The following is a 24,829-nucleotide window of genomic DNA, read 5'->3' on the forward strand; positions in this document are numbered from 1 at the left end:
TATACAGCTGAGTGTGGGAAACAACATGGATGGCTGTTGCTATATATCCCAGTAAGGTTAGTATTTGCTGCTCAAACGTCAACATATGAAGCAAGAAGAGTCCTAGATGACACATCCTTTGGATCCTGTCTTCCAGTAAGAAGGCACTCATCTGAATGGAGTCTATCCTGGCTCCTATGCACTGTAGGATCTAAGATGGTTTGAGTACCGATTTCTCATAATTGATTAGAAACCCTAAGGTTTCGAGGCATTGTATGGTCCTCTGCAGATCAATCTGTAGGGATGATGGGTTGAGAGAAAATTATAAGCCAGTCATCCAGGTAAAGAAAAATCTGAATCCCCTGACGACAATTGAGCCACAGCCACTACAAGGCAGTTTGTGAAAAGCCTGGGGGCAGACGAGAGAACAAAGGGGAGTACCCTGAATTGGTAATGAGCAGAGTTCTTCTGAAAGCAGAGGTACTGCCAACAGGAAGGGTGTAACATAAGTGAGTGTAAGCATCTTTCAGGTCCAGCCAGCACATCCAATCATTTGGCTGGATGAAAGGTAGAATGGACTTTAAGGAAGTCATCTTGAATTTCTCCTTTTGAAGATGTTTGTTTAGAGATCTGAGGTCCAAGACAGGATGCAGACCCCTCGAACACTTTGGAATGAGAAAGTACTGGGTTTAAAAGCCAGTGTTGATGGTATGATCCGGTACCTGACTGATGGAATTCTGTTGCAACAATTTCTGAATCTTCTGTTGCAATAGTTGTGTCTGAGATTGATCCCATGGTAGAGTGGAAAGGTGAGGGAGTTTGGGATAATTTCTAAAATCCAGATGGATTTCCTTGACAGACAATACTGAGCACCTACCGATCGGAAGTTATCTTCTCCCACTCAGAGTAATAGTGTTGAATTCTGTTCCCAACCAGGATGGGCTGTGGCTGTTCCTTGCTCAAAAACACTGCATAGGCTTAGCCACAGATGGCTGCGTCTGCTTGTGCTGGCTACGATCCCATGGACAATCACTAGGCTGAGTGGGTTGGATTGAACCCGCAGTTGCTGGTAAGCTTGTGTGCGATAAGCACGAAACTGCTTATAGGGATTCCTTTGGTAGTACTTCCGGTATTGAGGATAAAACTGTTTAGAAGCTCCCAAGGTGTCCAGTGATGTTGACAGTGACTGAACCACCATATTCTGTTCTTTAATCAGGGAAACTGTCTCCCTCAGCTTGTCTCCAAACAAGTTGTTTCCCAAACAGGGCAAACCTGCCAATCGCTCATGAGCATCCTCCTGTATGCTGCTAGTACACAACTAGGCCATGTGCTGCGCTGCAATTGATAATGCTGATGTATGGGAATAAGTTTCAAATCATTTGTAGACTGCTCTGAGGAGGTGACATATTCCCTCTTCAAGGTCGTGAAGAGGCTGTAGAGATATCTGCTCTCCCATCTCCAAGCGAATGAAGGGCTTCAGCAACTGAAGACATTCATACAAGTAATGTACCATGCACCATGTAGAAATGATGATGCTGAATCCTGGAAGTTCAATAAGTATATAAATCCAAGAAGCAAGGAAAAGAATAAGCCATTTAAATTGTTCAAATGTATGATTAGCCGATATGCAATGTTGTACAATGGGTGCCTTTAAATTTACGTTTTTAACTCTGCTTTTATGTTCGACTAATCGAACACGAATTTTTCGCTTGGTGCGACCAATGTAGATCTTCAAGCTTGGACATACGAGACCATAGATTACAAAAGCATGAATTTTTGGAAAAAGCCACACTGTTAGGTAATAGATTTCTTGAAAGGGGATACCCGCAGCAATCCATTAAACGTGCCTTTAAAAGAGCCAAATATTCTGATCGCGATGGATTATTACAATACAGAAATAAAATGCAAACCCCAAATCTTATATGCATATTAGAACACTGATTTAACATATCAAATTAAACAGGCCATTTGCCGCAATTGGCACGTATTTAGTCCGCATCCCATCTTCCAAGCATCTCCCATGTTTGCCTACAGTCGTGGAACTAACATTAAACAATATATTGTCAGAGCGGCACAATGCATTGAACACATTCATAGCTCTATGGGTCAAACTCCATGTGGCAACTGTAGCTTTTGTGCTCAAGCCATCACAGGTGTTGAGTGGTATGACCCCATCAGCCAAGTCAAAATTTTCTGAAAACAGAACTTGGACTGCAATTCAGATTTTGTAATCTATGGTCTCGTACGTCCATGCTTGAAGATCTACATTGGTCGCACCAAGCGAAAAATTCGTGTTCAATTAGTCGAACATAACAGCAGAGTTAAAAACGTAAATTTAAAGGCACCCATTGTACAACATTGCATATCGGCTAATCATACATTTGAACAATTTAAATGGCTTATTCTTGAACAAGTTACCCTATCTTGGCGTGGCGGTGACAGACAATCCACACTTAATTTTAAAGAAAATCAGTGGATCCACTGGCTACATTCAGTGGAACCCATGGACTTGAACGAAAAAGTCGAATGGTTCTCCTTAATCTGACAGCGTGCATACAAAATGTTTCCACAGTGACATATATACCCTCATTTGGACAGATATCCTGGTCCTTTGATGACAGCGAGCGAGTTCAAAATGGCGCCTTAGTGACGTACATACCAATATTTGGATAGATACTTCGGTCCTCTTTCGTCACTTCCGGCTGTCAATCTTAACAATTGGCGGGATTTAGTTCTTTAAATGCCAGCGTCTTCTTTTTGCCGCCGTCAATGATAGACCTCTCACGGCGGGGCAGCAGGCAGCTTTTTGGCATCTCGCAAGTAAGCTTTTTCATTGTTCAGGTATTGTAAAAAGTAGGCGAATTCTTACAACATGTCTTATGGGCAACATTTGCTCTTCCTTCAGCGTTCATTGAGAATATGGTCGCAGTGACACAAAAACTTTTAATTTGAAGTAAGTGTTCTCTGATATTGGTGCCATTCCTATATGATGTTCTATTTTAGGGTCTAATAATATACACTTTTTTTTCTTAAGTTCACAGTCCCCGTGCCGGCATCAAGAATCTTCCGATTCCCTGAGGAAGGAGTAATCTCCAAAACACCGTAGTGTCGGATATCATTGGACATTATCACCAAGCCCGGCTCATTATTCTACGTGGACTGTATGGTTCGCCATTACTAGTAAATTTTGGACTAGAAGGCGATTTGACACATCTATAAGATAAGTGTTTTCATTGCTGATAACTTCATCTTTGAAGAATCCCTCAAGTACTGTTTAGCTTCTATTGGAAGCATTGCCAAATCATTCTTAGTGACCAAATTAAAAAGGCCTAACGCTCCCCAGAGCTTTGAGTCTGTAGCTTTTTGGGTACATTATATGAGGTCAATTTGAAATTCATTGACCCAAACATATATTTAGCAGGATACATTTATTGTGTTACTAGTGTTTTCCTTGCTTCTTGGATTCATATACTTATTGAACTTCCAGGATTCAGCATCATCATTTCTACATGGTGCATGGTACATTACTTGTATGAATGTCTTCAGTTGCTGAAGCCCTTCATTCGCTTGGAGATTGGAGAGCAGATATCTCCACAGCCTCTTCACGACTTTGAAGAGGGAATATGTCACCTCCTCAGAGCAGTCTACAAATGATTTGAAACTTATTCCCATACATCGGCATTATCAATTGCAGCGCAGTACATGGCCTAGTTGTATACTAGCAGCAAACAGGAGGATGCTCATGAGCGATTGGCAGGTTTGCCCTGTTTGGGAGACAACTTGTTTGGAGACAAACTGAGGGAGACAGTCTCCCAGATTAAAGAACAGAATATGGTGGTTCAGTCACTGTCAACATCACTGGACACCCTGGGAGCTTCTAAACAGTTTTATCCTCAATACCGGAAGTACTACCAAAGGAATCCCTATAAGCAGTTTCGTGCTTATCGCACACAAGCTTACCAGCAACTGTGGGTTCAATCCCAACCCACTCAGCCTAGTGGTTGTCCATGGGATCGTAGCCAGCACAAGCAGACTCAGCCATCTGTGGCTAAGCCTATGCAGTGTTTTTGAGCAAGGAACAGCCACAGCCCATCCTGGTTGGGAACAGAATTCAACACTATTACTCTGAGTGGGAGAAGATAACTTCCGATCGGTAGGTGCTCAGTATTGTCTGTCAAGGAAATCCATCTGGATTTTAGAAATTATCCCAAACTCCCTCACATTTCTACTGTACCATGGGATCAATCTCAGACCCAACCATTGCAACAGGAGATTCAGAAATTGTTGCAACAGAATGCCATCAGTCAGGTACCGGATCATATCATCAACACTGGCTTTTAATCCCAGTACTTTCTCATTCCAAAGTGTTTGAGGGGTCTGCATCCTGGTCTTGGACTTCAGATCTCTAAACAAACATCTTCAAAAGGAGAAATTCAAGATGACTTCCTTAAAGTCCATTCTACCTTTCATCTAGCCAAATGATTGGATGTGCTGGCTGGCCCTGAAAGATGCTTACACTCACTTTTGTTACACCCTTCCTGTTGGCATTACCTCTGCTTTCAGAAGAATTCTGATCATTACCAACTCAGAGTACTCCCCTTTGTTCTCTCGTCTGCGCCCAGGCTTTTCACAAAATGCCTTGTAGTGGCTGTGGCTCATTTGTCGTCAGGGGATTCAGATTTTTCCTTACCTGGATGACTGGCTTATAGTTTCCCCCAACCCATCATCCCTACAGATTGATCTGCAGAGGATCATACAATGCCTCGAAACCTTAGGGTTTCTAATCAATTATGAGAAATCGGTACTCAAACCATCTTAGATCCTACAGTGCATAGGAGCCAGGATAGATCCTTCCTCGGAGAAGCATTAACATGCAGCTTCGATTTCTTTGCATTTTTTAGGGCGGATTCCATTACAACAGAGGCAAGGGGCAAATTTCAGCATCCCATACATTGGGGGATCTTTGGAGATGGAACTTCAAATCCAACTTTCTTGTTACCAGAAGGTTGGAGGATGGAAATTCCCATGACTGACAGGAGAGCATCCAGAATAGCATGGGAATGCAGGGCAGAGGGCTCAGCCAGCCCATCCAGGAGCTTTAATATTCTTAAAACCTCCGAGCGAGGATCGGGAATCTTCCTGACTTCCACCTTTGGCAGCCCTCCAGCGGGGAAGAATGCTCTGGTGGTTCCTCTGGAGGTTCTGACAGGATTCCTGTAGAGCTGGAGGGGGAGTAAACTTGAAACTGGTCACCTTGGTGATCCAAAGGTGGAGAGTCAGGACAAATAGTTTCATTCGACAGATCCAAACCAAGGAGACTGTTCCTCTTGAAGTTGTTGGACAGAGGCCATTTGAAGGGGACTCCTCTGATCATCTTGGCGATCAGATGCAATGTTGTAACGTGGAAGCTCAGCTGGTGGCACCTGAGGGTGTAACAATGAAAAAAGATTAATAATCATGGAAATTTGCTGCATAGCCTGATTGGTTTGGCTTACAGGAGACCCTTGCAGAGAATGTCTATTGCTTTCTGCTGGTGAAATTGGCTTCAGTCTGGAAGGAGCCAAAAGATCGGTATAAACCTCTTGATCGTCCTGTGGAGATGAGGATGCTGAGCTTAAAGGAGTAAGATCTGAAAGGAGATGATCATGGTCTAGTCGATAAAGTGTCCAGAATTGGATACATGAACTGACTATTCTCCCTCTTCCTTTTATGAGAGGGTGTCAAAGTCTTACTTTGTAAATTGGACTTGAGGCCGCTTAGAAGAAACTGATTGGGAATGTCTCTTTTCCAGCGATGCAGTCTGCTTCTGGGTGCCCTTCTGTGTCACATGTTTTTGCTTCGAAGCAGTGCTTGTCTTTGCAGCATCAGTGCTATGTGTGTTGCGTCATGTCGTGCCGACGCTACCATGTGCCGCTTCGACACAGGCCTTAGTTTGCATCGCTTCATCGCGACTCCCACTCTGAGTCATTCTCTAATCCTCGTGATCCGAGGCGCCGTGAAGTTTTTGTCGTGACGTGTGCACAGATGCCTTCTTCCCCTCGGTGGCATGAGGCCTGCTTGTTGTCCAGGCCCTAGCAGAGATAAGTTATGACTTTCAGTGAGGGACATGATCTGTCCGCACTGACAATACTTAAAGCCTGGCTTTTTGGACATGTTTTTAGCACTTAAAAGTGCGTTTCAGGGATCACTTGTGCAAAAGAAATTCTGAGGAGAAAAACACATCTATGGGAAGTGCAGAAAAATATTGACTTAAGGAGTAAGAACTGCCATGCAGGTTCAGCAGAGCAAAGCTCTGAATACTCAGATGACATCGAATGACGTCACCCGGACAACTAATTCAGCCTGCTTATCGATGGAAAATCAAACTATATCCTTTTTGTTAGAATTATTTATTCAGTGGGGTTCTCTATCTTATCAGGTTTATATTAGGATCTAATTTTGTTTTGAGTATTAATTGTGCTAAAATACAGACCATTCTAGGGTGTTCAAAAACCTCTATATATGATAGAGATATATACAGACATATATATATCCATCCAACATTACCCCAATCATTTATAATCAATAAAGAAGATCCATACAACTAGAACATTTACATTTAATTAATAGAACCCATTTGCTTGCAATAAGAAGATACAGTATTAAGGAAAAACATACGTCTCCATTAACTTCTCTTCTGGGATAAGGTCAAGAACGCTTTCTTCACCTGCAACCCAAAAACATTTTCCAATTATATAGCAAATGGAAGTAAAGGCAATAAGGACTCAAACCTCTACTGCCCATATTTACACTAAATGCAATAAAGACCAAACAGTAAATCAAATCAAGTTTTGCTCACACAAAGCCCTACTGTGCAGCACATATACAGTGCATGAAAAGAAATTGTGAACCAAGTTACAGTGAATACAGTGCTCATGCCAGTTGAGATCAGCATCAAAATATATTAGAGCCTGAGAAAGAAAGGCAAGGTCAAAATTTCTTCCTGGATGTTGAAAGAAACAGAAGCTAATATGTGTATGGCTACATTATGACATTTTACGTTAAAAAGGTTTCCTTCATCAGAAATTAATCAATAATTGCCATGTCATTGGACAAAAAAAACATGCTAGCCTACTAAAATGATCACTAAATGGAAGGTCTGGCAACAGTTTATAGAGCTCAAATTCATCAAATAAGTGTCTTAACTTGAATAACTATTGAATAAACTTTCAGCAAGCATTACAAAAAGATCTTTGTGTGTTTTTAGAACTATAAAACATGATTAATGTCCTTGGTATATCCTCAATTCCATTGAAATAAAAAGGAAGCCTATTGAATACTTTTGAAGAGATGGCTAAAACTGTTTTTACCCTTTCTCCACCATCTCCTAGCATCATACACCTGCCGGCAAGGACAATAGGAAGCTTAAAAATGTATATTTTTCTTTAAAAGGAAAAAAGAAAAAAGACTCACTTATTTTTCTAGGAAGAAATAATGATCTGACAGCGTATTTATTTATTTAAAAGTTTTTATATACCGCGCCAAGGGGTAGTAGTCTATCCATCTAGGCGGTGCACATAAAACAAACACAACTTTGTAACAATACAACAAGTTAAAATATAATGTTTATATTCAAACTACAATAGTTAACAGTAATTATAACAGTATTAAGGAGACCATTGAGATATATTATAAGCGCGAGTGAATAAATACGTTTTCAGAGTTTTTTTTAAATTCATTGCAGTTTACTGTTAATCGAATATATTCTGGAATTGAGTTCCATAATATAGGACCTGTAACTGAGAATGCTCGTTTTCTTGTCCGTGCCAAGCTAGCTGATTTTATTGATGGAATTTCCAGAATGCACTTATCCATAGACCTGAGCTGTCTGTTGGGTTTATATAATCTCAGTATTGAGCATAACCAAACTGAATTAGGATTATGTATCAGATTATGGACAAAATTTTATATGTAATACGGAAAGATATTGGAAGCCAGTGCAATTTATACAGTATAGGTGTAATATGGTCTCTGCGTGAAACATTGTATAACATTCGAGCTGTTGCATTTTGGACAAGTTGTAGTGATGATAGCGGTAAACCAAGATATAACGCGTTGCAGTAGTCCAATGTAGTAAGGATTGGGTAACTTGACGGAAATCATTTGGTAGCAGTAATGGTTTTATTTTCTTCAGCATATGTATTTTGAAAAAAGATTTTTTTTACTACTTCTGAAATGTTATTGGATAGTGATAATCGAGAGTCTATGATCATTCCTAAATTTTTGGCATGTGGTTTAATAGGTATCAGTTTATTTTTAAATGTGAAAGACTGGGGTGGTTGATGAATTGATTCAGGGACTGTAGATAGATAAATCAGTTCTGTTTTGGTGGTGTTTAATTTTAGTCTGTTGTAAGATAGCCATGTTTTTATTGTTGATAGATAGAGTTGAAGTAGAGAAGAGTTGAAGTAGAGAAAAGGTTTTTGACCAATAGCCTGAAAATGGAACTATGAATTGTATATCGTCAGCGTAAATTTTGAAATTTAGACTTAGACCTGCAAGAAGTCGACACAATGGTAAGCGATATATATTGAATAATAGAGCAGAAAGTGCAGAGCCTTGAGGAACACCTGTTTTGGTTGTGTACCATTCAGATTTTTGTTTACCCATAATTATCCTTTGAGGACGATTTGAGATGAAAGAGGAAAACCATTGTAAAGCTAAAGCATTTATATCAATTTGTGATAAGTTGGCTAATAGAATGTCATGGTTAAGAGTGTCGAAGGCTGCTGATATAGAGTAAAACAAATATATAATTTGTGTGTGATCAATGTTACACAGTAAGTGACGGATATGGTAAAATTGTTCTGATTCTTTCCTTGAGTCCAGCTAGACCAGTCCATTACCCTTGGGATTTTCCCACTCCTCAGCTGCTGGAGACAGAGGGGTACATCTCCTTCATGATCTCATTCTTGGTTAAGAGGGGGGAATGGCTGTAGACCTTGCTGGTAGCCGACTGTCAACACAACCAGATGAAGACCACATTCTTACCCCTTTTTCTTCCACATATATATACAAAAAAATGGCATTAAAACCTTTAAATATCAGAGCCAATCCTAGAGGTATCATCTATAAAAAATATAATTTGAACCCCTTATGTATCTACAGGTATATATTGTGCTTCCTTATTCACTACTTCCTTATAATAATGAATCCAAACTCCTTCAGCTATAGTACAAAATTCTTTATTTTTTAACCACAATATTTTTCAGAACTCAAATAGTTACTCCTGGGGGAATTCTGCACACAAAAACTTAAAATTCTGCAAACTTTATATTGATCAAAATAGACTGTCATGTAAATTGTGTTAAGTAATTACTCGTTAAATTAATACAGAAAAAAAAGTTATTTCTTAGAGATGCAGAATTTTAAATATTTGGAGCAGAATTTCCCTAGAAATTCACTCTAAGGGTGTCCCTTCCACTCGCTCTCCCTACTCCCCTGGCCACTTTGCCCTCTCAGGCACCAACTCTTCCACCTGCCAGTATCTCTCTCTTCCACATCTAGGTTCAACCCCTTCCACTATCGCCAGTTCCAAAGTTTGACCCCGTTTCTCAGTACTGCCCCTCACACACATGCTCCCCCTCTCTAGTACATATACAAACACCCTCATACAAGCTCCCTCACTCTCTTGCACATCCCTCTCGCTGCTCTCACCCTCCCCTCCCCCACACCCCTCTCCCTCTCCTCTCACACACATTCACTCTCACCAGGCCTTCAGCTTCATCGGGCCTTCAGCTTCGCCGCGAATGATGCGCCGTAGCCTTCATCTTCGCTGTGAGCAAAGCGTGTCCCGCGGCACACAGGGGCCTTCATCTTCGCTGTGAATGGCGCGCCTGGGCCTTCATCTTCGCGCGCTCTGTTCGTGGCATGCTGGGGTCTCCTCTGCCATTTTCTGAGCAGAATTTGGCAATTCTGCACAGGGGGGGAATTCTGCGCAAATTCTGTGCTCTGCGGTAGCACAGAATTCCCCTAGGACTAAATAGTGAATTTCAATCCCTTAAAAATAAAGACATGCACATTCACAACCACATTCAGATATAGTCTCAGAAAATACAGAAATATACCAAATTAATCATAAAATATCCCTCTAAGGTGGTATTAACCTGCATGTCCAACTGAAAATGATATCACACTGTGACAAACAGTTCAAAATGTCCCAACAAAGGCCTCCGTTTCGCCCAAATTGGGCTTCTTCAGGATATGTTGCCACAAAATGTCACAGTAAATGAACCCTAAAATAAGTGTTCTTGAAATACTCAACCGGTAGAAAACATCCAAAGGATGAAAGTTTCTTTAAATGCCCAAATGAGACATTGTTGGACTTAATATTCTGTAATTGCAACCAGATTACTTTATACTGTTAATACATTAATAAAAACTTGTACCGCTAATGATATCGTATGGCAGGTTACATCTAGAGTGCTTCTCTTCTTTGGATCTCATAAGACATGAACAGATTCTCTCTTAGTGATGTTTAATCATTGTATCTTGATCTGCCATGCAGGCAAACGAGAGGAACAAGCATTTCAAATGCTATGCTGAAAAAATATGCATATTAACTTATATGCAAATAAAGTTTGCATTCTAGAAGCTCACCAGTGCAAGACATCACCAGGTATACTAATTCATATGCACTTGGGGGGGGGGGGATATACTTCCCTGTGTGCATCTTTGTGTTCCTTTATCCTTTTTAAATGCTCATTTTTTGTCTTTATTTTCTCAGCCATAATTGGTTTCTTTTTCCTACTGTAATTTACCTTTTCTTACATAAAAGTTTGCTGCCTTTGGATAGCTCTTTTTAATTTGGCCCACTGCTCCACGTCACCTATCTCCTCCTTGAGGTACGTTATTATTTTACCTAAGTCTATGTTTTTGAAATTCAAGACCTTGATCTTTAAGCAGCTTCTCTCCCTCTTGGCCATTATATTAAACCAAACTGTCTGATTATCACTGGTAAATTTACAGGTGGAAAAAACTTCTCTGATTTTTTTCGAGGTTTCAGTCAATAAGATGCCATCACAAAAAGGAGACCAAAGATACCTCTTTTTTCTTTTTCAAAACATTCAAAGGACATTAGTAATTTTATATTGCTCTAGGTAAATGACCTCATATAGGCAAATATTAAACGGAGCCTTAATATAAAGGAGTATGCCAAATGGTAAGTAGTATGTATCGCACTACCTCTCAATGTATAATCATCGGTCATTCAATAGTATTTTTTTCATTTTTATGTGTCGTTTCATCTTGAATATAAGTTAACTTATTTTGTGTCAGTTCACCTTAATAAAACTCATAAATCCTTATCAATTCTTCAAGAGTTACTTATTTTCATAATATCATGTCGCTACTTAGCTTATTCAAATGACGTAAAGTGAAGAAACTGTTCGACTCTGTGCCATGAGGATAAATTGTGCCCGACACTGTCCGTGTTTCGGTTTTTCACCTTCTTCATAGGGCCATGATTTATTTGTTCAGGATGGTTTCCGTGCTCTGATGATATGTTTCTTCATGTTGAAGAAACATATCATCAGAGCACGGAAACCATCATGATATGTTTCTTCATGTTGAAGAAACATATCATCAGAGCACGGAAACCATCCTGAACAAATAAATCATGGCCCTATGAAGAAGGTGAAAAACCGAAACACGGACCGTGTCGGGCACAATTTATCCTCATGGCACAGAGTCGAACGTTTAATATTTGCCTATATGAGGTCATTTACCTAGAGCAATATAAAATTATTAATGTCCTTTGAATGTTTTGAAAAAGAAAAGAGAGGTATCTTTGGTCTCCTTTTTGTGATGATTATCACTGGTACCAGGTGGTAACCTACCCAGACACTTGAGACATTATCTCCATTTGTGAATAGCAGATCCAGCGTTGCTCCTCCCCTTCTGGGTTCCTTTAAAGGGCATCCATAATCTCTCTACTTCTTGTAGTTTCTGCAGCAGGGATACTCCAATCCACATCTGTCAGATTAAAAATGTCTAATGAGCAGTACTTCTCCCTTCTCTCCCACCTTTTGGATGTCTTCAGCCAGATCTCTGTCTAGTTCTTCTGACTGATTTGGTTGCCTGTAGACCACACCAGTGTAAATGGAAATGCCATCTTTTTTTAAGACAGCTCACAGTGCGTCTTCCTTTCCCCACACCCCCTGCATTTCAGTTGCTCAGATATTGTTTTTGACATAAAGAGCTACTCCTCCCCCATTTCTGTCATCTCTATCCTTTCTCAAAGGCTATAGCCCAGTATGGCCATATCTAATTGATAAGACTCACTGAACTATACTTCTGAAATAGCAACAATATCCAACTCAGCCTTCACCAACAGGGCCATACATCTGGGGAACTGAAGGGAGGCGCCCTGCTAGGAGCTTATTAGGTTTGAATACCATGTCCTCCTTGGCCAATTTGAGGCTACCAATATCAACTCCAAGGAGTGACCTATCTTCTTTTATCACCTTGCCTATTAGAGGCCAGGGTGGAAATACATACAGAAGTCCACCCTTCAGTCAGAACCAGACCAAGGCATCTATCCTGCCTCTTTTCAGCAATTGAAGAGTCTGTCCACTTTGGCGTTGGCTTGGGTTGCCATTAAGTCCACCACTGGTGGTCCCCATTGTTCCAGTATGAAATGGAAGGCTTCCTGGCTAAGCTCTTACTCCCCTAGGTCCAGCCTGTTCCTGCTGAGGAAGTCTGCTTGCACATTTTCCTTTCCTGCAATATGAAATGCTGACAACCAGGACAGATTATTTTCTAACCAAATGCGTGTTCTGCTTGTTTCCTCCACAAGCCTGATGCTGCGAGTGCTCACCAGCTTGTTCGCATATGCCTTGGCCATGGCACTGTCTGAAAGGACTATCTGCCTCTCTCTTTATCTTTGGTAGGAAGGCTGGAAGTGCCAATCTGATGGTCCTCATCTCCAATCTGTTTAGTGGCCATCAAGCTTCCTTATCCGACCAACTACCTTGGAGCAGCTGGCCCTGGCAATGTGGCATCTAGGTATACCCCCCTTTATGAGGGGTGGTTCTAGGTATACCCCCCCTTTATGAGACTGAGATGATCCAGCCACCAGTCCAGACTTGCTTCTACTGATCGGGAGACCCATTGGCAATGGTCATAATTCTGGGAGGCTGGAGACCAGTAGGCTAGCAGTGACTGTTGCAATGGGCGCATTGGGCCAGAGCACATGAGGACCAAATCTGTAATGGCTGTCATTTGCCTTAATAGCTGAAGATAGTCCATTAGCAATGGTAACATGGAATAGACTTAGTTTTTGGGTACTTGCCAGGTTCTTATGGCCTGGATTGGCCACTGTTGGAAACAGGATGCTGGGCTTGATGGACCCTTGGTCTGTCCCAGTATGGCATTTTCTTATGTTCTTATAGTCCCTGGGAGAATCTAAGGTGTGAAAACACTCATTTGCTCTATTTTATTTTGGTGACCCTCATGTTGAAGAGAGCGCCTATGAACTCTAGGAACTGTGAGGGGTCTAAACTGCTCTTTGTACAGTTCACCACCCAACCCTGTTTCTCTAGGAACTGATCTTCAGTTGCTGAAGCCTGCCAGTTCTCGACTGTTATTGCTCTGTTGAGCCAATCATCCAAATAGGGATGAACAAATATCCTTTGTTTACGCAGGGCTGCAGCTACTACCACCATGACCTTGGTGAAGGTCCTTGGGATAGCTGCAAGCCCAAAGGATAAAGCTTGAAACTGATGACCTAAGAGGCAAAGATGGAGATTTTGAAAAGGTGGTCTGCTGGGAATATGGAGGTAGGCCTCTGCCAACACCAGAAATTTTTTTTTGACTGCTGCCATGACCGAACGGAGGGTCTCCATTCTGAAATGGGGCTCCCTCAAACATTTGATTTGTATCAAGAAAGTCGGTATATAAAAGCCTTTAATAAATAAATAAATAAATAAATCTGTTGACCCCTTTTAGATGTAAGACAAGACAAAAGGTACCATCCCCTTCTTTGGCACTACAAAATAAATCAAATATGCTGCTTGCCCCCTCTTCTGGAACGGGATTGAAACTATAGTCTCCAAGTCCCATAGCCTTTGCAAGATTGCTTTAACTACAGCTCCTTTGATTTGCAACATGCATGAGGAACTCAAATACATTTGGCACTGGGGAGATACACTTGGTGATGTATCCCTTAAAACTATATCCAGGACCCATTGGTCTGACGTAATCTGGGCCCACACTGCGTAATATCACAACAAAAATCTACTTATTGGTATTACTGTCAGAGGGGCCTACTGAATATCATTTGCAGAGGGTGACTGCTACCTGCAGCTGCCTGGTCTGTCCTTGGCCTCTGGAAAGCCCTAGGATTTACATCATGCCATATGTGAGGCTGCTAGCTCCAACAAATTACCCTTGTGCTGGTACTTGAAATGGTACCGTCTAAGTGTGGTTGGCTAGCCTCTATCCTCTCGGATCCTTTGGGGCTTGGTTTCCCCTAAATTCTCTCCAAATAGTAGTCCCCCCTTCAAAGGGGATCTTAGAAAAGCACAATATGGACTCTGAATCTGCTGCCCAATTATAGAGCCAAAGGCCTTTTCCTGGCTGCCACCCCGGAGGTGACTGATTTAGAGGATAATCTAATCAGATCATACACTGCATCTGCCAAAAAGGCCACTGCCGACTCCAGACATGTAGTTTCTTGACTCTTGAGCAACTGCTGAATCCAGTGTAAAGCTACCCAGGCTACGTAGCCTCCATAAATCAAGGCTTCAATCACCATGGCTCCTGTGGAGAAGGTCTGTTTTAGGACTGCTATCTTCCCGTCCTTTAGAGCTATACCTCCCTCTACTAGAATGGTAGTTCTACGGGCTTCCATTGACACTAGCACATCAACTTTTGGAATCCATAATAGCTTGTTCTGGTCTTTCATAGGGAGAAAGTACAACTTTCCCACACCCTGCCTCCTCTAAGTGCCCCCTCCCCCCATGGGGCATCCCACTCTACCAAGGCCCTTCGCTTTAGGGCTTCATGCAGGTGGAAGGCTCTTGAAGGCTTACTTTTTCCCTGAAAGATGGGGGTTGCCTTTCAAGAGGGTCTTCCACTTTAGCACCTGAAATCATCAAGGCCACCTGGACACTAGTAATGAGAGCCAACAGCTCCTCTTTTTTCTCCGAAGAGCACAGCTCCTCCTCCTAAGAGCTTCGGAGTGCACTAAACGCTGATTCATCAGCAGACCAGTGCTTTTCTGGTTTGACCATAAGGGAGTCCCTTGGCATTCAGGGGCCCCAGTTTGTCTGTCCGATGACCCCTGTTCTGGGGACCTAGGTCCAGCAGTAGCACCAGGTTTCTCCATAGTGCAGTAGTCCTGGAGCGAGAGTACACAGAGCGGGAGCGTCTGGTAACATGGAGAGATTAGCATGGAGGATTTCTTGCTAACTCGTAGAAGGAATCGTGAGCGGAGAACACTGCTGGATAAATTGCTGTGGGGCTCCTTAAAGGGACCAGGCCTTGTGCAGGAGAATAGCCATTGCCATTAGCAATGGTTACATGGAATACACTTAGTTTGTGGGTACTTGCCAGGTTCTTATGGCCTGGATTGGCCACTGTTGGAAACAGGATGCTGGGCTTGATGGACCCTTGGTCTGACCCAGTATGGCATTTTCTTATGTTCTTATAACAAACAGCAGGAATCTATATTCAGTCTGGCTAAATCAGAGCTTCCCTCCTTGGTTGTAGGCTTGGCGGGGGTTAGCTTCTAGCAGCCTTCATTCCTGGAGCTATTCAAAACCGATGAGTAACTGGGGGGGAGGGGGGGGATTTACCGGTGGGCCGGTCCCTCCCCACCTGGCCCAGAGAAGGTAGTAAATTATTCCTTTGGTGAGGCCTCAGCTTCTAGCTAATTGCAGTGTTAAAAAAAAAAAAAAAAAAAAAAGAGGGGGGGGGGGGTTTCTGCGGCGCATACGGTTATTTTTAGGCTTCCCTCCTCTGCGCCACAATGTCGCGCGCCTCATGTTGTGGTGCGGCTCTCCCGCGAAAACCTCTGCTCCCGCTGTATCCCCAAGGGAAAGGGCCTGTCAGCAGCAGCGGCCAGCGGAAGCCTTCAGCATGGTCCCGTGGTGTGGGTAAACTGCTGCTAGCTCGTGGAGCTAGGTCTACTCCGTTCCTGCGGAGCGTAGGAACGGCAGCCATTTTGTGTTCTTTTGATGCTGCAGCAGATTTCTCTGCAGGGGGAGGGGATCTCCCTCTGCAGCTGGGTGGTGCGGGGAGCGTCGGGTCCAGGTGACCACTCATCCATAGGAAATCCCTCTCCGGTGGATCCGCTTCAGGCTGATGCAGACGAGGATTCAAAGCGCGTGGCGCTTGTGGAGGGGGATGATCCTTGGGTCCTTCAGTTGTTTCGTAGGGATGAATTAGAGCCGATGATCCCGCATGTCCTCACAGAGCTGGGGGTTCAGGTCCCACAAGTGCCGCGGAGACAGGACACGAGTGGATCTGGTCCTTTCTGGTCTACACCCCCCTGGCTAAAACTTTTCCTTTTCATCCCATGTTACTCCAGCTTATGTTCTGGGAGTGGGATACTCCAGAAGCTAGCCTTCATGTGGGGCGGGCTATGGGTAAGTTGTATCCGCTGCCGGAGGATTCTCTGGACCTCCCTCAGGGTTCCGAAGACTGATGCGGCTGTGTTGGCGGTCACGAAGCATACGACTATTCCAGTTGTTGGGGCGGCGGCCCTTAAGGATCCCCAGGATCGTAAACTTGAAGTTCTTCTCAAGAGAATCTTTGAGGTATTGGCCCTTGGTGTTAGGGCAGCAGTTTGCAATAGTTTGCTGCAATGCGCGAGCCTCAGGTGGGTACAACAGCTCCTGAGTGCCAGGGAGCTTTCCCCGGAGGAGTCGGAGCAGATGGATCCTTTGGAGGCGACAGTGGCGTATGGCGCCGATGCTTTTTATGATCTCTTTCGTACTTCCCACACGATGGCTTCCGTGGGGTCGGCCCACAGATGTTTGTGGCTTCGTGATTGGTCGGCCGATGCTTCGTCCAAGTCACAGTTGGGAGCGCTTCCCTTTAGAGGGAAATTCCTTTTTGGAGATGATTTGGAGCAACTCATTAAATCCTTGCGGGATGATAGGTTGTACAAGCTCCCTGAGGATAGGCCTAAAGCCTCCAGGGGTTTCGGTCTTTCCCATTCTCATTGTAGGGGTCAGCACCGGTTTCGTCAGTCTAGACCACCCACCTCTGGCCAGAGGCAGCCATCAGGAAGGCCCCAATCTTGGGCTCATTCCTTTTGAGGCCATAGACCTGCCCGTGATGGTGTCGCTCCGGGTTCAGTGGGAGCTAAGTCCTCACAATCAAATAGCGCCAACCCATTCCACCATTCCGGTCGTAGGGGGACGGCTATCCCTATTTTACGAGGTCAAAATAACATCGGACCACTGGGTTCTAAACATCACAGAACACGGTTACGAGTTAGATTTTGTTCGTCCATTGAGCGACCTGTTTCTGGTGTCTCCCTGCAGGTCCTTGGAGAAACGACGCCATGTGACTCAGATGCTTCGTCGGTTGGTAGACCTAGCGGCTGTGGTCCCAGTTCCTCCGGACAAGCAAAAGGACTGGAAGATATATTTATTTCGTGGTTTCCAAGAAAGGGGGGGGGGGGGGTCTTTCCGCCTGATTTTAGACCTAAAGAAGGTCAACAGAGCCCTTCGAGTGCCCCATTTTCGAATGGAGACTCTACAGTCCGTCATTGCCTCCATCAGAGGAGGAGAGTTTTCAGCTTCCCTCGATTTGTCGGAGGTATACCTACACATAGGGATTTGCAAGGACCATCAGAGATATCTACGTTTCATGGTCCTTGGCAGGCATTATAAGTTTCAGGCCCTCCTGTTTGGGTTTGCCACTGCTCCCTGTACCTTTACCAAGGTGATGGTGGTGGCTCTTCGGCGAGAAAGGATTCTGGTTCATCCATACATGGATGATTGGCTTATTCGAGCGAAGTCAGAGGACCTATACAGGAAGGCGGTTGGCAAAATGGTGCAGACCCTTCGCTCTCTTGCGTGGATCAATCCTGCCAAGAATCATTTGTGTCCTGCACAAATCCTGAATTTTTTTAAGAGCACGGTTTGATACTCTGATTGGGAAAGTCTTCCTTATGCAGGAGTTGATAGACAAGCTGTCGTCTCAAGTTCGTCGTCTCTTGTCCCTGCCAGTTCCCAGGGTCTGAGATTACTTGCAGGTGCTTGGTTCTATGGCGGTTCCTTGGGCCTTCGCTCATATGGGACCGTTGCAGAGGGCTTTGCTCTCATGTTGGGATCCCAGATCAGAGGAGTTCCAGATTCCCTTGCCGATCCAGGAACCCACCAGGTCCAGTCTCGATTGGTGATTTGACTCAAGGGGTGGATCTGGAAGTCCCTCAGTGGATCATTGTGACAACGGACGCTAGTCTCTCCGGTTGGGAGGAAGTTTGCCAATCCCAAGTGGTGCAAGGCCAATGGACACAGCAGGAGGTGCAGTGGTCCATCAATCGCCTGGAAACAAGAGCGATGTGACTGGCCTTGCGGAAATTCCTTCCCCTCATCCATCAGTCAGTGAGGGTGCTGTCTGACAATGCGACGATGGTAGCATACACCAACCAGCAAGGAGGAACGAAGAGTCGTCCAGTAGCCTCAGAGGCGGACAAGCTCATGGCCTGGGCGGAGCAAAGTCTGGCCAGGTTAGCGGCTTCTCACATTGCTGGGGTAGATAAAGTTCAGGCAGATTTTCTGAGAAGTCAGCGGCTGGATCCTGGAGAGTGGAGCTGACCGAGGAGGCGTTCAAGCTCTTCTCTCATCGGAGGGGCGTTCCCTGCTTGGATTTAATGGCGACTCGGACGAATGCCAAGGCGCCTTGCTTCTTCAGTCGCAGAAGAGAACACAGGGTGGAAGGAGTGGATGCTCTTCTCCTTCAGAGGCACCGCACCATTCTACTCTTCGCCTTTTCTCCTTGGCCCCTGGTGGGCAAGGTCTTAAGAAGAATAGAGGCCCATCCTGGGACGGTGATCCTTGTAGCTCCGTTGTGGCCATGGAGGCCATGGTTCGCAGATCTAGTCAACCTAGCAATATTTATTTATTTATTTATTTAGCATTTTTATATACCGACTTTCCAATAACAGAATTACTGATCAATTCGGTTTACATTTTAACAGAACAATAACATTGACAAGTAAATGTCTTACAAAGAACAGGTCGATATAACTTGGATAAGTAAATATGGGGTTAACCAGTAAAGATACATTGCCTAATATAGGTATAAGTAAAAGATACAGTGCCTAATGTAGGTTAAATAAACAGTTGCTAATTATAAGACTAGGTTATGTCTTCGACTGCCATAGATTAAGTGAGTTCTATAGATGATCTAAATAGCAATGATGATCTAAATAGCAATAGATGGTCCGCTCCGTCTAGGTCATCTTCCAAATCTGAGGCAAGGTCCGGTATTTTTCGACCAGGCGGATCACTTTTGTCTAGCAGCCTGGCTTATGAGGGGAAGCAGTTAAGAAAGAAGGGTTATCCGGATACAGTCATTTCCACTCTTTTGCGGGCACGTAAATCATCGACCTCTCTTATGTATGTCCGGGTCTGGAAGGTTTTCGACTCTTGGTATAGTGAATTGAAGGTTTCCCCTCAGCACGCCTCAATAGTTCAACATCCTCGCCTTCTTACAGGAAGGTTTGGCGAAAGGGTTAGCTTACAGTTCTCTAAGGGTTCAGGTGGCGGCCTTAGGCTGCTTACGAGGAAAGGTGGAAGGAGCGTCCCTAGCAGCTCATCCTGATGTAGTGCATTTTCTTAGAGGTGCGAAACACTTGAACCCTCCCTCTCCAGGCTGTTTGTCCCTCTTGGAGTTTGAATTTGGTCCTCCGAACATTGTAAAAACCTCCTTTTGAACCACTTAAGTGCATTACTTTAAAAGGACCTAACGCTAAAGATGGTTTTTTTGGTAGCTATCTGCTCGGCTAGGAGGGTGTCAGATTCAGGCCCTATCTTGCCATGAACCTTTTCTTAGGTTTTCAGACTCTGATATATCCCTTCGAATGGTACCATATTTTCTTCCCAAGGTTGTTTCGGCCTTTCACATGAACCAGTCTGTAGAGTTGCCGGCTTTTCCGGACTTGGATCAAGAATCTCCTCATTCTCGCGACTTGAGGAGGTTGTATGTCAGGCAGGTACTTCTGCGTTACTTGGAGGTCACTAAGGAATTTCGACTGTCAGATCATCTCTTTGTCCTAAGAAAGGACATAAGGCTTCCAAGGCCACCATTGCCTGTTGGTTAAAGGAAGCTATTGCTTCAGCTTACATATGTCACGGGCGCTCGGTTCAGGACGGTCTTAAGGCTCATACGCTTCGGTCTCAGGCTGCATCCTGGGCAGAAAGCCAGTTGGTCTTGCCCCAGGAGATCTGTAGAGTGGCGACTTGGAAATCTTTGCATACTTTTACTCGGCATTACCATTTGGATGTTCAGGCTCTGGACTCCGAAAGTTTTGGGAGTAGTGTTCTTCAAGCGGGACTTTCTAGGTCCCACCCCATGTAAGGCAGCTTGGGTACATCCAAGCAGTATGGACTGATCAGGGTACGTACAGGGAAAGGAAAATTTGTTCTTACCTGCTATTTTTCGTTCCTGTAGTACCACAGATCAGGCAAAAAAACAAAGGGATAGGTCACGTGATGCGGTGAGCCGGGTGAGTCGCGTTCGCCTGAGCTCCGGGAGCTGACCCCCGAAAACGGAAAAACACCGCCGTTAACGCGATCCCCTAAGAGCCGAAAAGCTGCATACAGGACGGAGAAGTGCAGGGCCGACGAATTTTGGCGAAAGCGGGGGACACAGACGAAATAATGGCCTCAAAAGCGCCTAAAAAAGACAAGCTTAAGGCAGTCGGAGCCGAAGACAAAATGGCGGACGGCGGCAGCTCCGTGGAAATAATGGCGGGCGAAGACAGAGGGATCGAAAAACTCACAGCAGCGGTGGTAGCAGCGCTGGACCACAAATTTGCAGGGATTAACGAAAACTTGACAGCCCTAAAAGAAACGCTGGGGGACATCGGGCGTCGGATTGACATCGCAGAAGGCAGAATTTCTGTAGTCGAGGAAGATAACATGGCGATGGCAGCAAAAGTGACCGCGTTGGAAACAGCAGTGAAAGCAGCAGAGGATAAACTAGAGGACCTTGAAAATCGGTCAAGAAGGAACAATTTAAAATTTATGGGCTTACCGGAGTCGATTCTAGAGGGTGACCTGAGCAGTACATTGGAAGGTTGGCTAACACAGGAACTGAAGCTTACTGACATGGAGGGTAAGATAAAAATTGAAAGAGCGCACAGATTGGGGGCAAGGAGGGATTCGGAGAGGAGACCACGGCTGGTTATTGCCAGATTTCTCAACTGGGGCCAGAGAGCTGTAATCTTGGCTGCTTATAGGAAGCTTAAAGCAGTTCAATATCAAGGGAAAAAGATCATCATCTTTCAGGACTACTCTGCCGCAGTGGCAGCCAAGAGAAAGCTGTTCTCCAAAACGTGTCAGGATTTGTATAACCAGAATATGCGCTTTGCACTGCAATATCCAGCTACGCTTAAGATTTGGAGTGAAGGAAAAATTTTCTCTTTTGACTCCCACCTTAAAGCGGAGGAATGGATGGCCAAAGGTTCAGGTCATACTTGAAACGAGAGGCTTGCAGCCCCAGCAGCAGGACCTGTGGTATTTAGCCATAATGCTAAAGGCAAAGACATGGAAAGCTTTTGCTTTTGTTATCTGCGGTTGTCCATGGTTTGGTTGTTTCCTAAATTGTTATGTTCCTATGTTCCTGAATTTTATGTTTGACACTAACTAGGGTGTTTTCGGGAAATGGTTTAACAATCCTAAAGTTATCTAACCAAGGGGAAAATTAAAAAGGGGATTTTGGTTATAAGATCCGGTTCAGCCACTTAAGTAAGGTATGCATGAGGGGGCCTGTGCCTGAAATGTAAACTTCTACAGATACAAAAGAGGATTTCAAGTGCAAATTCTTGCAAAACCGTATCATAGCAAGTTCCATAAATTAGTCCTCATAGGATGTAGGGTCTGGTCTATAGGTCTAATCAGAAAGGTTCGTATATAGGTGACGGTATCAAGAATACCAAATATAATGACAGATTTAGTAAGATAGGTGGTAAAGTCTGGCAGGGAAACCTAAGGTAGTGGACAGGGGGGGACGCTCCCGAGCACAATTAACACGGACCTCGACCCCCAAGGATATGGGGGTGGTAACACAGAAGGGGGATTTCAGAACTCAAGAGGGGGGGAAGATTCGGAGAAATAAGGAGAATTTAGGAGGGGGAAGGGAGGGAGGGGGTGGTAGGGGAGGGTTAGGGGGATCTGATACACGCACTGGACGAGCATTAAGGGATATAGCTGGGTTCGCTAACAATCACGTTGCAAATATACGAGTCCTGGGGGCCCAGGCTGGGAGGCCTCGAGGAAAAGACATTGTATTTCAGGTACAACAGTGGTGCATTTTCGAATTAGAAAAATGACAACACTCAGATGTGGGTCATGGAATGTGGGAGGTATTGGTTCGCCGGTGAAACGGCAGCAAATACTTAGCGCTTTACAAAGAAAAAAAATAGGAATTGCATGTCTGCAAGAAACTCATTTGACTGCAGATGAAAGCAAAAAATTGAAACGTAGCTGGGTGGGACAATGTTTCTTCTCCCCAGCAATACACAGAAGGGCGGGAGTCGCCATATTAATTCACAAAACCGTCACACTAGAGGTGACTCACCAAATCACTGATGACGAGGGAAGGTATTTAATATTGGTTGGAAAAATTAAGGGCAGAGAGTATACTATATGTACAGTGTATGGCCCGAACTCTTATTCTCATTCTTTTTTTCAGGTACTGGTGGCCAAACTAATTTCAGTTGCCAGGGGGTCGCTAATACTCCTGGGAGATTTCAATTGTGTCAGTGACCCACTGATGGATAGAACAGGTCCGGGGAATCTTAAAGTGGGACGGAAGGTAAAAGGTATTGAATACTTATGCGTGGAATTGAACTTGATGGATATCTGGCGCACCCTGCACCCAACCGAACATGATTACACTCATGTGTCGAGAGCACACGCTACCCTGTCAAGGATTGACTATGTTTTGGTAGACGAAGCTCTCTTTCCTAAGATCAGTAAAGCTGATATTGGCCCCATTGAGATCTCTGACCACGCAATGATCTGGATTGACCTCAAAAGTGCAGAGGCTCATCCCGGTTCTATGCTTTGGAAATTTCCAGGTTATCTAGCTGATAATCAGAAACTTAAGGATTTCCTAAAAGACAAATGGAGGGAGTATGAGTCCCATAACCAGCAACATAAGACTGACCCGGTTTTATATTGGGCAGCTGGGAAAGCGGTTATGCGTGGCGAAATTTTAGCCTACCAGATCGCTAGATCTAAAAACATGCACAATCATATTAAAAGCCTGGAATCACTACTTAAGATAGCTAAGTCACGTATGATAACATCTAACACTGGGCAAGCTAGAGCAGAATATCATGCCATTCTGCACTCCTTAAACGATTGGTTACATAAGAAAGCACAGCAAGCGATTTTATTTGGAGAGCATAAATTATTTAGATATGGCAACAAAGCGGGTCGGCTCTTAGCTGGTATGATCAAGCTAGCTCGAGGGAAAACATTCATAACTAAGCTTAAAGATAAGCATGGAAAACCCATTACCAAGCCTACAGACATTTGTGCCGCATTCCGCGACTTTTATTCAAAGCTATATACCGATGATAGACGAGGTGGTACGGAACATGAGGCAGAATTTTTTGGAGATCTAGAATTACCAGGTCTTTGACCTGAGCAACTAGACAAGTTAAATCAGCCAATTAGCTTGGTAGAAATAATAGGAGCGATCAAAACTAGTAAAAGAGGCAAAGCGCCAGGGCCTGATGGCTTTAGTGCGGAGTATTATAAGTCATTGCTATACCAAATTGCTCCAGACCTCTTGCTATTTTTTAAGGAGGCGCAACAGAGACGGCAGTTTCCTAGTGATTTTACTAGGGCCTATATAACTGTTTTAGAGAAGCCGGGCAAAGACCTGGCGCTCACATCTTCATATCGCCCAATTTCCCTGTTAAATTATGAAACCAAGCTATTTGCAAAAATTCTGGCGGATAGACTCGGGCAGGTCTTCCCAACTATAATTACCAACAATCAAGTGGGCTTTGTACGGGGCAGGGCGATCAGTACGAATGTCACTAAGCTACTGATAGCCTTGGAGGAGTGCCAAGCTAATGAAGTCCCAGCACTAGTAGTTGGATTTGACTCCGAAAAGGCGTTCGATAGGGTGTCTTGGCCTTACCTATTCTCTGTGCTTGACAGATATGGGATCCAGGGAGACATCGTACGCAACATTGCTATGCTATATAATGCCCCGACATCGGCTATACTAGCTAACGGTCATGTGTCAGAAGATTTCCAATTATATAGGGGGACGAGACAGGGATGCCCCCTGTCGCCCTTGCTATATATCCTAACAATTGATCCTTTGTTAAGAAAAATTGAAGAGGATCCAACTATTACTGGGTACAAGTTGAGGACACAGGAATTTAAAGTTTCTGCCTTTGCAGATGATGTGTTAGTATTCCTAACTAGGCCGCAGCATTCATTACAAAAGGTACTGGAACATCAAAGGTCCTTTGGAATGTTTGCCGGGTTAAAGATGAGGAAAAATCTGAAGCCATGGACATAGGGGTCGGGGTCAAGACAGCTTGGACAGGGACCTTTCCCTTACGATGGGTGAATCAGTCTATGCGGTACTTAGGGCTACAAAT

At 44.0% G+C, this 24,829-nt stretch overlaps 1 protein-coding gene across 4 annotated transcripts in view; it reads right to left on the bottom strand.

The window, feature by feature from the left end:
* Window positions 1-24,829, bottom strand: part of CENPH (centromere protein H) — a 131,334-nt gene that overhangs the window by 82,645 nt on the left and 23,860 nt on the right. For 3 of the 4 annotated variants that reach the window (XM_029575755.1, XM_029575747.1, XM_029575767.1), the window contains exon 3: window positions 6,637-6,685. The exons of the other annotated variant lie outside the window; for it this stretch is intronic. In XM_029575755.1, coding sequence (XP_029431615.1) covers window positions 6,637-6,685 — 49 coding nt within the window. The remainder of the gene's footprint in view (window positions 1-6,636; window positions 6,686-24,829) is intronic. 4 annotated transcript variants of the gene reach the window in all.

The sequence above is a fragment of the Rhinatrema bivittatum genome, chromosome 1, assembly GCF_901001135.1.
Source record: "Rhinatrema bivittatum chromosome 1, aRhiBiv1.1, whole genome shotgun sequence".
NCBI classification, from domain to species: domain Eukaryota; kingdom Metazoa; phylum Chordata; class Amphibia; order Gymnophiona; family Rhinatrematidae; genus Rhinatrema; species Rhinatrema bivittatum.